Source organism: Herpailurus yagouaroundi, unplaced genomic scaffold (genome assembly GCF_014898765.1).
Source record: "Herpailurus yagouaroundi ecotype Mexico unplaced genomic scaffold, PumYag 100, whole genome shotgun sequence".
In the NCBI taxonomy this organism is placed as follows: Eukaryota; Metazoa; Chordata; class Mammalia; order Carnivora; family Felidae; genus Herpailurus; species Herpailurus yagouaroundi.
In genome coordinates, this window is record NW_024412391.1 from 55583928 (window position 1) to 55600755 (window position 16828).

General features: G+C 38.0%; 1 protein-coding gene across 10 annotated transcripts in view; it reads left to right on the forward strand.

Moving 5' to 3' along the window:
* Nucleotides 1-16828, forward strand: part of DGKB (diacylglycerol kinase beta) — a 750184-nt gene that overhangs the window by 302362 nt on the left and 430994 nt on the right. For all 10 annotated transcript variants that reach the window (XM_040472539.1, XM_040472542.1, XM_040472540.1 and 7 more), the window contains one exon: nt 9386-9546. In XM_040472539.1, coding sequence (XP_040328473.1) covers nt 9386-9546 — 161 coding nt within the window. The remainder of the gene's footprint in view (nt 1-9385; nt 9547-16828) is intronic.

Below are 16828 nucleotides of genomic sequence, written 5' to 3' on the forward strand. Positions count from 1 at the left end.
TATATTATATTATATTATATTATATTATATTATATTATATTATATTATATTATATATTTCTATTATATGTATTGTACTATACTTCCATGCTATATTGTAATATACTATATTACATTAGTATATGTGAATTGATTTACACCTGAAAACCATCATATTTATTTTCAAATGAGTTGAATTTGCACAATAGGTGAACATACTTAACTTTTTTATTCAGTTCAACTGTGAAAATATATAAAATTCATTTGCGGGATAATATTTATTATTTTTATAAGAAATTAAAAATTTAGGAGACATTCAACATTAAGAATGAGGGCAGAACTATTAAAAATATGAAATTTCTGTAAGTTTAAATATTTTTTTTTAGCAGCAGACAAAACTTTATTAGAGTATAAGATGAGAAAGGAAGAATAGTATGAAAGATCTTTTTACAGAGAGGGGACACTCGAAAGTGACTATAGGCAAAGGGCTTTGTTTTATAAGGTTCTGATTAGCCTTCTCTCCCCTTCCCCCTTGTTCCTTCTCAGGTTCTACCTTACTAGCTGGATAACTCTAGGTGCTGGGTCCATTCCTGATTAGTTCATTTCCATTGTATGAGGGGTAGTCTAAGGCCACACCACTTCCTTGTGGGTCATAGGTTTTGTGTTCAATTCTGTCAGGTCTTTTGTCAAATTCCTAAGGGGAACTTAAGGGGGAGTAGGTGGTGTCTGTTGTATTCAAAAGAGAGACCTTAAGCCTGAGGGGGTTTGCTATGAAGACCATCCCAGCCTTGTTACAAAATATGTGTTTTTTCCCACTCAGGGACCTCAGGTCCTAATCTTTCCCTCTGCCTACTGAATCCTATCCTTTTCCTATCATATTCCCACCCTCTGAATACATGATTCCTAACTGCCATTAGGAACTGGGACAAAGCCTGATCTTAACTGCTTCCTGCTGAGCAGGGGCAATGACAGGAGAACATTAGTCAGGGCAAGTTCAGAGGTCGATCCATGGTCCGATATAGTGGGCAGGTATTTGGAAAATCTGGACTAGCAAAATTTTCTTGGATGTCTTATTTTCTGGCATGTGCAACAGCTTCTACAAATGACATACAAAGAGAATGTTAGGCCAACAAGCATTAATATGCCAAAATGCAATGCCTCTTGTGTGTGTGTGTGTGTGTGTGTGTGTGTGTGTGTGTGTGTATCAGGATTTGACTATACTCCCTTTTATTCTTTTTTATTTTTTTTTCAATATATGAAATTTATTGTCAAATTGGTTTCCATACAACACACAGTGCTCATCCCAAAAGGGGCCCTCCTCAATACGCATCACCCACCCTCCCCTCCCCTCCCTCCCACCCCCCATCAACCCTCAGTTTGTTCTCAGTTTTTTTTTTGTTTTTTTTTTTTGTTTTTTTGTTTTAATTTTTTTTTTCAACGTTTATTTTATTTTTGGGACAGAGAGAGACAGAGCATGAACGGGGGAGGGGCAGAGAGAGAGGGAGACACAGAATCGGAAACAGGCTCCAGGCTCCGAGCCATCAGCCCAGAGCCTGATGCGGGGCTCGAACTCACGGACCGCGAGATCGTGACCTGGCTGAAGTCGGACACTTAACCGACTGCGCCACCCAGGCGCCCCTGTTCTCAGTTTTTAAGAGTCTCTTATGCTTTGGCTCTCTCCCACTCTAACCTCTTTTTTTTTTTTCCTTCCCTCCCCCATGGGTTTCTGTTAAGTTTCTCAGGATCCACATAAAAGTGAAAACATATGGTATCTGTCTTTCTCTGTATGGATTATTTCACTTAGCATCACACTCTCCAGTTCCATCTACGTTGCTACAAAGGGCCATATTTTGTTCTTTCTCATTGCCATGTAGTACTCCATTGTGTATATAAACCACCATTTCTTTATCCATTCATCAGTTGATGGACATTTAGGCTCTTTCCATAATGTGGCTATTGTTGAGAGTGCTGCTATGAACATTGGGGTACAAGTGCCCCTATGCATCAGTACTCCTGTATCCCTTGGGTAAATTCCTAGCAGTGCTATTGCTGGGTCATAGGGTAGGTCTATTTTAAATTTTCTGAGGAACCTCCACACTGTTTTCCAGAGTGGCTGCACCAGTTTGCATTCCCACCAACAGTGCAAGAGGGTTCCCGTTTCTGCACATCCTCTCCAGCATCTATAGTCTCCTGATTTGTTCATTTTGGCCACTCTGACTGGCGTGAGGTGATATCTGAGTGTGGTTTTCATTTGTATTTCCCTGATGAGTAACGACGTTGAGCATCTTTTCATGTGCCTGTTGGCCATCCGAATGTCTTCTTTAGAGAAGTGTCTATTCATGTTTTCTGCCCATTTCTTCACTGGGTTATTTGTTTTTCGGGTGTGGAGTTTGGTGAGCTCTTTATAGATTTTGGATACTAGCCCTTTGTCCGATATGTCATTTGCAAATTTCTTTTCCCATTCTGTTGGTTGCCTTTTAGTTTTGTTGGTTGTTTCCTTTGCTGTGCAGAAGCTTTTAATCTTCATAATGTCCCAGTAATTCATTTTTGCTTTTAATTCCCTTGCCTTTGGGGATGTGTCGAGTAAGAGATTGCTACGGCTGAGGTCAGAGAGGTCTTTTCCTGCTTTCTCCTCTAGGGTTTTGATGGTTTCCTGTCTCACATTCAGGCCCTTTATCCATTTTGAGTTTATTTTTGTGAATGGTGTGAGAAAGTGGTCTAGTTTCAACCTTCTGCATGTTGCTGTCCAGTTGTCCCAGCACCATTTGTTAAAGAGACAGTCTTTTTTCCATTGGATATTCTTTCCTGCTTTGTCAAAGATGAGTTGGCCATACGTTTGTGGGTCTAGTTCTGGGTTTCTATTCTATTCCATTGGTCTATGTGTCTGTTTTTGTGCCAATACCATGCTGTCTTAATGATGACAGCTTTGTAGTAGAGGCTAAAGTCTGGGATGGTGATGCCTCCTGCTTTGCTCTTCTTCACAATTACTTTGGCTATTCAGGGCCTTTTAGAATTGCTTGTTCTGGTTTCGAGAGAATGCTGGTGCAATTTTGATTGGGATTGCATTGAATGTGTAGATAGCTTTGGGTAGTATTGACATTTTGACAATATTTATTCTTCCAATCCATGAGCAGGGAATGTCTTTCCATTTCTTTATATATTCTTCAATTACCTTCATAAGCTTTCTATAGTTTTCAGCATACAGATCATTTACATCTTTGGTTAGATTTATTCCTAGGTATTTTATGATTCTTGGCAAAATGCAATGCCTCTTAAGGAGGAGGCCTAACCATAGGAAGGAAAGACCTATTGTAGCCATCCAAAAAATTTCTCACATGTCTGGTCATTTTTTAAACCAATTTGACTGTAGTTTTCTTCCCTCCTCCATACTTATTTGGATCCTGTGATATCATTAGTTAGAATAATTAAGTACCTGAACTAGTTTATGGTTCTCAATCCTCAGATCTTCTTCTGGCTATCCAGTTTCCATAGGAACAACTCCATGAGGGGTATTTAAATTTACCTCAAGGAAAGATTGTTCTTTGATATCCAGATTGCTGTTAGTTTAGGCAATTGTGTATCTATCCTGAAGCTAGTAGCACTATAGTCCCTAATTTCGTCATAATATCTCTTTCTAGCAAGGGAGTGGAGCTTTCTGGCATTATCAAAAAAGGATATGAAAAAATTAAAGATGCCTGGGTGGCTCAGTTAGTTGGGTGTCCAACTTCAGCTCAGGTCATGATCTCAAATTTCGTGAGTTCGAGCCCTGCATCAGGCTCTGTGCTGACAGCTCAGAGCCTGGAGCCCACTTCAGATTCTGTCTCCCTCTCTCTCTGCCTCTCCCCTGCTCACACACTCTCTCTCCTTCAAAATAAATAAACATTAAAAAAAATAGAATATGAAAAAATCAAGTCTCCCATATACACCCTGGTAGCTGAGAGAAAAATTTTTCAGAGATGCCTCTAATCATTATGCAGTGTTCAGATAGTTGGCCGGGAGTGGAAAGGAGGACAGAAAAGATGGTTCCAGTGTCAGGAAGGAAATCAACTGGTTTACCTTGTATATCCAGAGTTACCAGACGCTTTGGGTAGTTGGTTTAGCTAGTTAGTTTTGGGGAGCCATTTTAAAGAGCTTTGGACTATATCACTCCCTTTCAGGGACATTGGTTATCCAAGCCCTCATAGACAGAGGTCCCTGAAGGCATTCAGACTCCCAGTGCCCTGAATGGACAAGTAAATGGCACTTGGTTCCGGACCTGGGGAAATCCAGTCTGACATAGTGTGGAAAACCACAACCAAGGCCTCAGATTTTTTTCTTAAGCCTCCTTTTCTGTTCCTTACTCTCCTCATGATCTCAGTTGTAATGTACCCATTTGACAGCTCCAAAGAACTCCTCCAGGGTCCCTTCCAGGCCAACAACCAACTTTTTGCAGCTTTCTCCAAATATCTGGGGCTGATTGAGTGACAAATTTGTCCTTTAGGATCCTCGCAGCTTTGGGGGGTGTAAGGGAGATACCCATATATTTAACCTCAACCTTTCCAGGAAGGCCACCAGGTTTTCATCTTGTGTTTGCATAATAGTGGCTAATTTAGCATAATTTAAAGGTTTAACTTGGGACCTCATTAATTTTTCCAAAAACAAAGGCCATCCATTCCTCAATGAGATGGTCATAGTCCCAATTAGGATCTTGGAGCAGGACTGCCTGGGTCCTTTCTGGTTCCCTATAGGACCTCTAGTCCCATGATAATTAATGAGTTGCTTTCTGAGTCCCCATATCTCTCAGCTGCTGCCAGAACCCTATGTTTCTCTGTCTCATTAAGAGTCTGAATCAGCAAAAGCATTATATCTTTCCAGAATATTCTAAAAAGCCCTTATATGTCTATCTGGATCATCAGAAATTTTACGTAGATCTCCTTTTATCTGTCTTAAATCTTGTAATGAAAAAGTACTTGTAATCTTATCACAGTGGTGCCTCCTTGTGTCCTCCCTTCCAGCACTTGAGCTTCTTGTAGGGGAAATATGCCTGTTGCATTGTGGGGAGGGCCTGGATAACATGGGCAGAAGGGAGCAGAAGTGTATGTTTTTAAGTCTGAATGTACAGATCGAGGACCTGAGGAGGAAGAGGCTGAGATGGAAGACTTCCCTTTCTCCTTTTCTAGGTCTGCTTTGGGTACAGGCAAAGGTTCTTATGAACTCTTGGAAAGCATTGCCAACAGGCCAGAATGGACCTTATACATAACTCTATTCTCTCTTAAGGCCCCCAAAACACTGAACATAGGTGACTTCTCCTCAATTCCTCCTCACATTTGTAAAACAATCCAATTGGAGGATAGTGTCATAATTGATATTTTCCTCTGGTGACCTGTTTTCCTCCTCTAATTTGTACTGGGGCCAAGACTTGGTGCAAAAGAAAACGAGTCGCTTTTCTTTCAGGGTATGTGGATCAAAATTATCCCAATTTGTGATAATGCATCCAAAAGGAAGATTGGCCTTGGTTGGGGAATTGCCAATTGCCTATAGAATTCCAATTTCTACAGGAAAAAGGAGGAATAGGCATCCCTTATCTCAATCTCCTATCTCTGGCCAGAAGAAACCTTATCTCCGAACCACTGTACTTAGCCTGGCTATGCAACTGGCAGCCAAAAGCCCTGTCAGTCTTGTGAGGTGCTGGCAGTAGTTGCTTTTACCCGCACTTGACCCTACCTCCAAGAGCGACCTTGTCTTCCCGATTCCTCACACCCCTCCATTTCCCACCTGTGGGACTTTGGGGGTATCAGCTGTGACCAAGCAAGACTTCCCTGGATGTAGAGGATGTGCTCATTTTATTTTTGGCTGTACAGTAATTTATGTATTGATCATAATAAAAACTGTTCCTCTTTACAAATACATGTCAAAAGGCTGGTGAAAAACCTTTTTTGTAAGGATAAAATTGGCCATTGAGGGGGGCTAAAAGCGTCAAAACTGAGGTCTATTCCCCTGCCTTTTCCAGCAATGCCCACATAAATACATTCCAGCCATGTGGGTATCCATTTTACAATATCGAGGTTGTTGCACATTGGCAGACACTGGGTTAAGTGTAGCAAAATGGCTCCCATGTATCTCACTAAAAACCCTCTATATTATCATAGCCATCCATCCATCCCTCATATGGCACAGGCCATATTCATCTGCCTTGCAGAAACACAAATGTAGAGTATTTGGAGGCCAGCAACGAGGGTATTGCCACCATTTTCCCAGCCTTTGGCTCAAAGGAGGGGGAATTTTAGTCTTATACCAGGGTACTTTTAAAATCTGTTCATTTTAATCTTAGTCTCCCTGACCACACATAAAATTCCTTTCCAAAGATTTCCCTGCACGAACCTTCTACAATTTTCCTTTGCATTCAGATTTTGTCCCAAGCCATTTCTCTTCAAACTACCAGTCTTGTTTAGGACAAAATTCCTTTTTTTTTTAACATTGTGTTTTTTTACTGTCAACAAAAATGTATTTCCTTTCCTTATAACTTAAACATCTAATTTTCTACAAACATATTTGCTTTTACTTATTTCCTTGCTTCCTTATTTCCTTATTTGTACCAGTGTTAACTACATTAAGCAGAATTTTAATAGTTAGAAACCTTAGTCTCCAGTGAAAACTAAGCAGTAACCAATTGTGAATTGTTACATCAGAATTCCTTAGATGGCAAACTTATGAATCAATTAAGCACAAAGTATGTTTTCCAACAGACCCAAATATCCTTAGTTTTTCTGCTATAAGTCAAAAGCATAGGGGCACCTGGGTGGCTCAGTTGATTGGATGTCTGACTTTGGCTCAGGTCAATGATCTGGCGGTTTGTGGCTTTGAGCCCCACGTCTGTACTGACAGCTCAGAGCTGGGAGCCTGCACCAGAATCTGTGTCTCCCTCTCTCTCGGATGCTCCCTGCTCATGCTTTGTCTCTCTCAAAAATAAATAAACAATAAAAAAAAAGTCAAAAGCATAAACCTATGTTTAGTTAGCAATGCTTTAGCATTCCACCTGATTTAGAAAAGTCCTAAATGTCCAGTGAATTTAACCCAGTTTATCATCCAAGCAAAACTTCAAAGGTTCAGGTTATCAAAGACCCTGAAAGCCATCTTAACAATCACCCAGGTACATTTTGAAACAAACACATTGCAACAGAGATAGCATGAGCTTATTTGACCTTTAGTAAACCTAAGTAGTCAAATTTTTATATATTTAATGCTGATGACCTTAAAGATGTGCATATCTTAATGAAACCAACAAACTTAAATTTAAATACCAAATATGTTCCATCTGTGCCTATTTAAAAGTCAATTAATTTGTTCCCCATTGTTACTTTTTCCCTGGGGCACCTGTGGGGAACTCTGAAGTGAGTGGCTCCTTGCTTCCCCTTGACCAGAGGGTGGGAGGAGGAGCTGGTGGTGCCTGAGGCCCTGAGGATGGTATAGGAACCAGTTTCTAGGCGGCACCCAAGGTGGTGCGGAAACAGGCAGAGGGAGGGCAAGGCTGAAGGGAAGAGCTTTGGTAAGAAGTCCAGAGGCAGATAAAAGCCCAGAGGGCAGACAAAAAGAGGTCTCCTGGTCCTAAAACCAGTCAGCTTGACTAGATGAGCAGATGTGGATTTTTTTTTTTTTTCCACCAACAAGCGGAAATGGGCAGTCTATGTTGGGCCAGAGAAGATAGGGAAGTTCCCCGAAACAAAAGGAGTTTTTGCAGCTGCTTGGGACTATTCCTTAAAGTCCCCATCGTGAGGAAGACTAACCAGAGATAGTTGGCTCTTATTATAATCTGCACATTGTGGGAGCCTGCCAAATGTCTGAGTACAATTGTATGAAAATTATTATGTATATTCAAAGTTTTTAAATTTTACTGCAAAAATATGATGTAACATCTACGAAAATAATATGTGATACTTCTAATGTTTCTATGTGTCTAATCATTGTTTGTTGTACTCTTTGCTGTATGTATTAATTAGTACATAATTATTTTACCTGTGTAAGAAAAATGTAATGGTAGGCGCCGAAATAGGCATTCCTAGTTTCTGTCTGTCTCACCTCTAATAGTTAATTCAACAAATACACCATAATTACACTTACTTATTTTTAAAGAATGTTGGTATATTACAGTGCCTATTCTTCTTTCTTTTAATCCAATTAATTCCAGTGTTATGTGTGCTAACACCTCTGATCAGGCCTCATAGCCTCAGGCAGTTACTTGTTCAATGAATACATTATTAAAATATAGACCAAAGTTGGACACAGAAAATCTATGAAAATCTTGTTTCAATTCAAAATATACTCTCAAATGTGTGTGTGTATGTGTGTGCAGAGTTAGAGAGGGAGATATTATTTAACTTAATACAATATTTCTAATTCTATTATCATTAGTAGTCGTATACAGTTGAGAAATTCCTATTCTTAGGCCTCATATACTAAGACCTTTTATGCATTTTCTCATTTAATTCTCACAATAAATCTAAGTTTTTACTTAGGAGGAGGACGCTATTTAGGGAGGTTAACAGCAAATATTAAATAACACAACCGGGATTAGGATGTCTGAACTATAAGGTTATATAGATACAAATACATTTAAGAGAAAATATCATAGTAAGCAATAATTGTAGTTTCAGGCCATGTTGACTATCTGCAGTAGACTCATTAAAACAAGACTTGTTGAGCATCTGCTCCCGGGAAGTAAAGGACACTTGCAGTGAGAACAATGCAAATAACTATAATGCAATGTAGTGGTTCTAAGGTGCCGCTAGTTTGGAGAGCTGTGTGCTGTGGCACTGTATAGAAGCCATTTATTTTGGGAGGGTGGCTTCTGGAAAGAAGCGCTATCAAATATAAAACCTGCAAACGGAGCAGAAGCAAGGCAACCAAAAGAAAAGGGTACTCTGGGTATATAGAATAAGGCAATATAGTGCACAAAATGAGAAAGAGAAGGACCTTCTTCTACTTAAACTGAAAGTTGTTTCATATCAGTAGAGAGCAAAGTGTGAAGATAAAGGAGGATTGTAAAGGGTCAAGTCTAAAATTGCATCCAGGATTTTTACTTCAGCAACTGGGTCAAGGCTGTTGCCTGTTAAAGCAGGCATTAATTTCATTCTGAATTCAATGATATAGTTTTGAGGGGATAAGCAGTGGAGATATCCATTTGTTCTTGGACTATACTGAGAATTGGCACCCTAGGAGAGGAATGTGAGTTGCAAATTAAAGCTAAAGGTAAAATATTTTTATGAGCTTAACGATTACAGTTAATTCTTTGTCTTGTATTAGACTTTGCTTTAAAATGCATTGTTTAGCTTTAGAGTGATGTATCCACATGCACACACTCAGACACACATAAATACAGCTTTTGTTATTTGGTTATTTTTTTTTTCTCAAGATAATTTTTGTTTCATTAGGTTATGAAGGTGAGAATCTGATGAAAATCCTAAAAGACATTGAAAACAGCACAGAAATCATGTTGGACAGGTGGAAGTTTGAAGTCATACCTAATGACAAAGATGAGAAGGGAGACCCAGTGCCTTACAGTATCATCAATAATTACTTTTCCATTGGCGTGGTAAGATTTTGCGTTAAATGTTCTTTTTTACCAGTCTGGAATAATCACTGTGTATAAACTCTTACACTGTGAAGATTTACTGATTATAAATAATTTATTTTACCTCTGTGTCAGCAAAACACCTCTTTTAATGGGCTATAATAAAACTTACGAATTTATTCAAAGTCAAAGAATCAGCAATAGATAAATTTTTCATGTGTTAAACAAAGGAAAGAAACTTTTTTTTTTTCCCCAGTTGATTTGACTATTTGGGTTACTAAAATAAAGGGTAGAATGGTTTGTAAGATAGTTATGTTTTTGAATATAGACTGAAACTCCACAGTTAAAATGTGAAGATGATGCATCAAATTTTATCTTACTTTGAGATATGTATCAAAATATTATAACCTATTAGGTTTTTACGCTTAGGTCTGAAGTCTAAGAAAAATGCTACTATCATTCTCAAGTGGTTAAAACGTCAAAAGGCTAACTTTTTACTTAATTTCTTGAAAAATCCTAGATGGAAAGTAAAATATCATTTGACAATTAAAGTAGTTATTGTAATTCTAATCCCTAAGGAATTAATATTTTTAATAGTGATTTTATACATACATATATGTTACTTGGTAATTATTAATTCTTAAGATATATTATGTACATTACATTTCATTTAACATACACTGTTTAATATTAATCTCATGTCATGCTACATACTGTCTCATGTGCCTGCACACACACACACTCACACACAGACACACACACACACACACACACACACACACACACAAGCACCCACACACACTGCTCTCGTAGATTACAGAAGTCATTGAATCTGTGAATTTAGGAAGTTAAGCTACCTGAGCAAGGTTCCTTTAGCGATATTTTTTCTGAGTGTCCATTTATTTATCTGTACTCTCATTATTACAAATAATGTCGTTATACATTTAAAGAGCCTCAAACAATGGTACATAATGAAAGGTAAATATACAATCATTAATAATACTATTACACTATTATTATTTGCAACAAAAGTGTAATGCATTTGATCCAAAAAGTCCTACTTATATTTGATATGAAGTATGCATAATAATGTTTTTAACAGTTTTATCGGCATGTAACTTACACACAACCTAATTCACTCATTTTAAGTGAACTATGATTTTACTAAATCCATCCAATTTTACAAGATTTTCATTACCTAAACAAGAAGCTTCATGCCCATTTGTAGTCAATTCTGGCTTCTTCACCTAACTCTAAACAACTAATTTTTTTGTATATAGATATTTCACATAAAAGAAATCGTACAATATGTAGTCCTTTGCATCTGGCTTGTTTCACTTCACATAATATCTTTGAAGTTCACCCATATGAACTGCATGAATACTGTATTCCATTTTATTGCTGAGTAGTATCCCATTGTGTGGGCATGCCACATATTGTTTACTCATTCACCAGTTGAGAGGCATTTAGATTGTTTTGATTCTTTGGATGTTATGAATAATGCCATTCTCTTGAGTTCCTTAACTGTATTTTTTGTTTGTTTTGGTTAATGTAGTTTTTAACTCCAGAATTTCCATTTGTTTCTCCTTTTATAATTTCTCCATTTTTAATTGGTATTTTTTATTTGAAGAGTCATTGTTGTTATGCTTTCCTTTATTCTTTAAATATAGTTTACTTTAGTTCCTTTGACATGTTTAAAATAGCTGTTGTGAAGTCATTTTCTGCTAAGTTCAACATCTGGTGCTCATCAGAGAATTTAATAACATCTTGACAACATCCAAGACTATTTTTCCCAAAACATGTGCCACAGTTTGCTCTTCCTCTGCATGTCTTCTAATTTTTTGCTGGTAACTGGATATTATATACAATTTATTGTAATAAGTTTGGATTTGGATCTGCTCACAGTGGTTATAGTTGTTCCTGTGTTTGTTTAGTGACTTGCCCACACTTACCATGTGGAGCATTTCTCTCCTGTGGTGTATGGCTGCTGATGACTCAGTTTTGTTTTGTTTTCTCTTTTTAATTCTTGTGTTTATTTTAATCCTGGCTTCCTGGAGATCACCTCTGTGTCAGCATGATTGATCAGAGTTTGTGCTCAGTAAGTTTGTGGCAATAAATCTTCACCCCTTTGCCATTGGATCTGTGTGTTCGCTGGGGAACACACATACACTTCAGGCAATTTTTAATCCTACTTCAGCTTTTAATGTCTGCCGTCCCTACTTCTGTCTCTTTTGCCCATGCATAAAAATTCTCACTAGTCAAGGATGTATAGTCAACTAGGGCTCTTTTTGGTCTTTCCTGAACATGTTTGCAGCCTTGCACGTGCATACAGCCTTTCAGACAGCCAATCAAGGCCCATTATGGCTATCTCATTCCTCAGGTCTCCTGTTGAATTTCCTGTTAGCTGGCTCCTTAGTTGTTTGCCTTAATCAGTTTTGCAAACTCAAGCCAGCTGGGACACTGGCCTTCCTTACCCACTTGCTACTGAGATTACTCTTGTTTTAGATAACTCTCTGGGTCATGGAGTTTTTCTACCTTCCACTCCAAATCCACTCAGTTCCCCCGCCAGTAAAGTTGCTTGCTTTCATGGCTTGCTCACACTTTAGAAGTAGAACACTGATGGAGCTGGAGGATAAGGGAGTAGCCCAAAGCTGAATCATGCCGATTGCCACTGCTCTTATCTGAACTTAAGTAGTTTTTCTTGGATCAACACTTCTCAGTTTTTATATGCTTTTGGTCAGTTTCCAGTGGCCCTCAACAGCATATAATTTTTTTCCCACCACAGGAGATACTTGGCAATGTTTGCACACACATTTGATTGTCATGAATGAGAGGGGATGGCTATTGGCAGCTAGTGGGTAGAGGCTAGGAATGCTGCTAAGCACTCCCAGTGTACAAAACAAGCCCCCAGACACACAAGAAAGAATTACATAGCTCAAAATGTCAGTAGTGCTGAGGTTGAGAAACCCTGGTATCAAGAAACAGACATATTAAATACAAAACTCAAGGTGTTGGGAAAGGAGAAATAGCTAAAACCCAAAGAAATGAGAAAGGAAACTAATAAAAATAAGATGTGAAATATAGCAAAGATTAACAACAACAGGAAAAAAAAATATATAGAATGCTGGCACAACAAAATACTGGATAATTGAAAAGAATTAATCAGTTCTATTGCAAAATTGATTTTATAAAATTACAGTGGAGAGAATTACAAATAAACAATGTAGAATGAAAAAGACCAGAAAAACAAACAAATAAAAAAACCCATAGACACAAAATATAATATCTCAATTGAAAATATATTAGAACTAAATATGGGAGAGTAGCAAAGTTGCCAAACTGAAAACCAACTTAAATATTCAAAGTATAACGTGTCTGCGTGGCTTAGTTGGTTGAGCATCCAACTGTTGATTTTGGCTCAGGTCATGATCCCAGGGTTGTAGGTTGTAGGCCTGTGCCAGGCCCCCTGCTGAGTGGAGCCTGTTTAAGATATTCTCTCTCTCTCTCTCTCTCTCTCTCCTCTCTCTCTCTCACTGTCTCCCACTCTCTCTCTCCTCTCTCTCTCTCACTGTCTCCCACTCTCTCTCTCTTTCTCTCCTCCTGCCCCTCTCCCCCACTCATGTTTGTTTTTTCTCTCTCTCTAATATATATATTCACAAATACTCCATTATATCAGCAATAATCAATGAATTTACAAAAACAGCAGTAAAAAACAGAAAACATCTAATAATTAATAAAGTATATACAAGACCTATGTATAGAAAATGTTAAAACTCTCTACAAAGACATGAGGGATCAGAACAGAGACATTTCCTATTCTTAGATGAGATAGCTTAATATAATATGCAAATTAATTTATACATTTATCTGTAACTAATGAAGATAAGCGCTGGATTTATGACAAATTCGAAAAACCGATTTTAAACTATATATCCCAAAGTAAGTCAATTTCAATACAAAGAAAAGATGGAGAACTGTTTGACCAAATTAGACATACTGCAAGTGGCCTGGAAATGATAATAGAATGGTGCTGTGAAATGAAAAGATGGATGAATCAGAGAGGTAGAGGGACATATAATGACAGTATAGACATGGCACAAAGACTCATTGGCGAAATGACAGATTGTATAGTTCAGATTGCAAATCACTTAATGTTCAAAAATTAGCTTCCTAAGGAAAGACAATTTTGTTAGAAGTCTACCTCACATTACATAGGTAATTGCTAGATGTATTTAAGTACTAAATTTGAAATGCCAAGTTTAGGACCTAATAAAAGAATATATCAAATATATTTGTGATTTTGAAGTAGAACAGAAATAACTAAACAAAGTGGATTTTGAGTGAGGTCACTTTAGAAGGGTCTTTGTCCGTTTGACTTGGAGCCTCTTTCAGTGAGTAAAACATGGGAAGGTGGGGTAGGAAGAAAGGAGAAAATCCCTCCCTGAAATATTTGCTTCTGCCCCAGCAAGCCAAAGGCTCAACACTCAGGATCGGAATCAGAGCAGAGTTCAAGCTTTGGCTGTCCCTCAGCAAGGCCACCTTCTACTTAGCAATTTGTATTCTCCTGTCTCAGTGGATCCAAAAAACAATAAAATGAAATGAATGATCTATCTCAAGCTATTCCTGAATATATAAGAAGCAGAGCAGTTGGAATATTGAAAGGATGGGGGGGGGGGATTTCAGCTTTTTCATATCACCAGCATGGGACACATGAAGTTGGCATACAATTTGTACTGGAAACTATCTCTTAGAACTTTATACCTCCTAGTTACAAGGAGATCTCAAAGTTTGACTGTATTATCAGTAGAGTTTTCAGGATTTCACGTATTGCCCTTCATTGGCTGGCCATAAGCGTTTTATACTTTATGTAGAACTTGCTTCAAAGTTTTAGAAAAACCTGTGATGGTCAGAATATATAAATATCATCTTCATATGCCCTGTGGAATATCCCTTGTATTAGTCAGAGTGGGTTGAGTACTGGCACAAACAACCCCAGAATAACAGTGGTCTGACAACAACTAAGGATTAGTTCTTCCCTTGGGGTGCCTGGGTGGCTCAGTTGGTTAGGTGTCCAACTTTGGCTTAGGTCAGGATCTCACGGTTTGTGGGTTTGAGCCCTGCATCGGGCTCTGTGCAGACAGCTCAGAGCCTGGAGCCTGCTTTGGATTCTGTGTCTCTCTCTCTGCTCCTCCCCCACTCATGCTCTGTCTCTCTCTGTCTCTCAAAGATAAATAAACATTAAAAAAAAAAAAAAAAAGAATCAGTTCTGTCACCAGTAGACAGCATGGGTTAACATTTGGAGAGACGTTCTAGTCCACTTGGTCACTCAGTGGCCCAGGCTCAAGAAAACAGAGGACTTTTGAAAGGAGGGCTTTTATGGGCCAGGCTTGGAAAATGTTTCACTCAAAACCACTGTCCCTATCTGAATCATTTGCTGCACCTAATTTTAAGGAAGCTGCAGAAGGAATTCTTTCTGTGCAGGAAGAAAAGGGAAATGGGTAAATAACCAGCCCATTTCTGCTAATTCCTTCTGCGTAATGCTTTTCAATTTTAGCCAGAACAACTGGAAATAATCCTGAAATCATAATTAACTCTAAAAATAGATATTGTTGTACAGTGGTGGTCCTTCAATAAAAGCATAATTATATAGCACCTACTGTGTGCCAGATACTGTTTGAGGAATGGCAGTGAACAAGATAGAAGGAATCTATGTGATCACTAAGCGTACATTATAGTAAGGCGAGAGAATTGTCATGAAAAGCTGAACAATCACATTAGAGGCACAGATATAGAAATTAATGAAAAACAACTGGTATGTGTCACCTTTCACTCTTAGTTTACACTTGAAAATAACTATAGATAATCCCGATAATCGCAGGAAGAAAACTTTCCATACCACCAGATTCACATATGCCATTAATTTTGTCCTCATAGTTGATTCTTCAGCCATTTGTTTAATAAACAAAACTAAGTCCCCCTCATTTTTGGCCAGGCCTTAGTGTTCTAGGAACGAGTTAAACAGATCAAGTCATTATTAGAGCTTAGAGTTTAATGGTAGAATCATTAAAAAACAAATCCACAAGTACACATTTTTTCGGAAATTGTTATAAGTTCAATGAACGAAAACTAAAGTTATCATGAGCTAGAATAAGGAACTTTAGATCTGATGGTCAGGGAAAGCCTAGAAAAGAAGATGTATTTAAGCAAAGATCTGAGGAGTACAAAAATGAACTGGTCACTAAAGAGATGGACAGAGCAGGGCAAGCAGGTGTAACTCTATGTAAAGAAATTGAGGTAAGAAAACATTTGATGTGTTCCAGTCCATGAGCCTGGAACATAGAGAAGGTGGAGACATATGGAAAAAAAAAAAAAAAAAAAAAAAAAAAAAAGGCTGTTGCCATGTTGCCACTTCCATATCTTGAAGAATCTTGGAAGCCAGGTGTGGTGTTTGCCTTTCAAGAGGGGCCATGAAATGATTGAATGCTTATAATCAGGAAGTTAAGTAGTCCAATATGTGCAACAGGAGTGCTTCTGCCAGGAGTGACAGCTACATATTAACAGAAAGATAAAGTGTCATAAAAATGATACACAGAATTTTGAATATTTTAACCTAACTTATAACTACAATAGAATTGGTCAATCTTCCCTTATAGGCCCATCTAATACCATTTGTTCGAATGTGGATCCAAGGTTCTACAAAGTCAGTCTTGTGTAAATCACATTCCGTAATAAACCATCTAATGATTTCCATTTGCAGTTTCTGTTAAGTGGAATAAAAACTCAAAAGACACTTAGGATGCAATCTGAGTATAAAACCCTTCTAGATTTTTACAATCCTTAAATCTTCTATAATGATTTTCCTTATAGGTAATTCTATAGCAAAAAAGATATAATTCTATAGCAGTTTCAGCATTGCATTTATATCAGATCTTCTTTTCGATATAAAACAAAAAAATTTGTAATCATATTTTTATTTTATATAGTATGAAAATAAATCAGTAATTATAATAAAAACTAAAATTGGTATAAACAGTGTTGGAAACAACAAAAATGATTCTTGGTAAGTGTAAAGCTCATAATGTGGCAATACAAACGAGCAGGTTTACTAAAAAGTAGTGGCTGATCAGCGCTGGAGGTGAATTACCGGACTGCTTCAGTATCCGCAGTCGGAAGGATGTTGGCAAGCTTGCTGCTGGGAGCATGGCTGGGATGAGCATGACCCCTGTGGGTTTCTGAGCAGGCAGGACCACTCCCAGATCACTGCTAAGGGTCTTGAGCAGGCAGGACCACTCCCAGATCACTG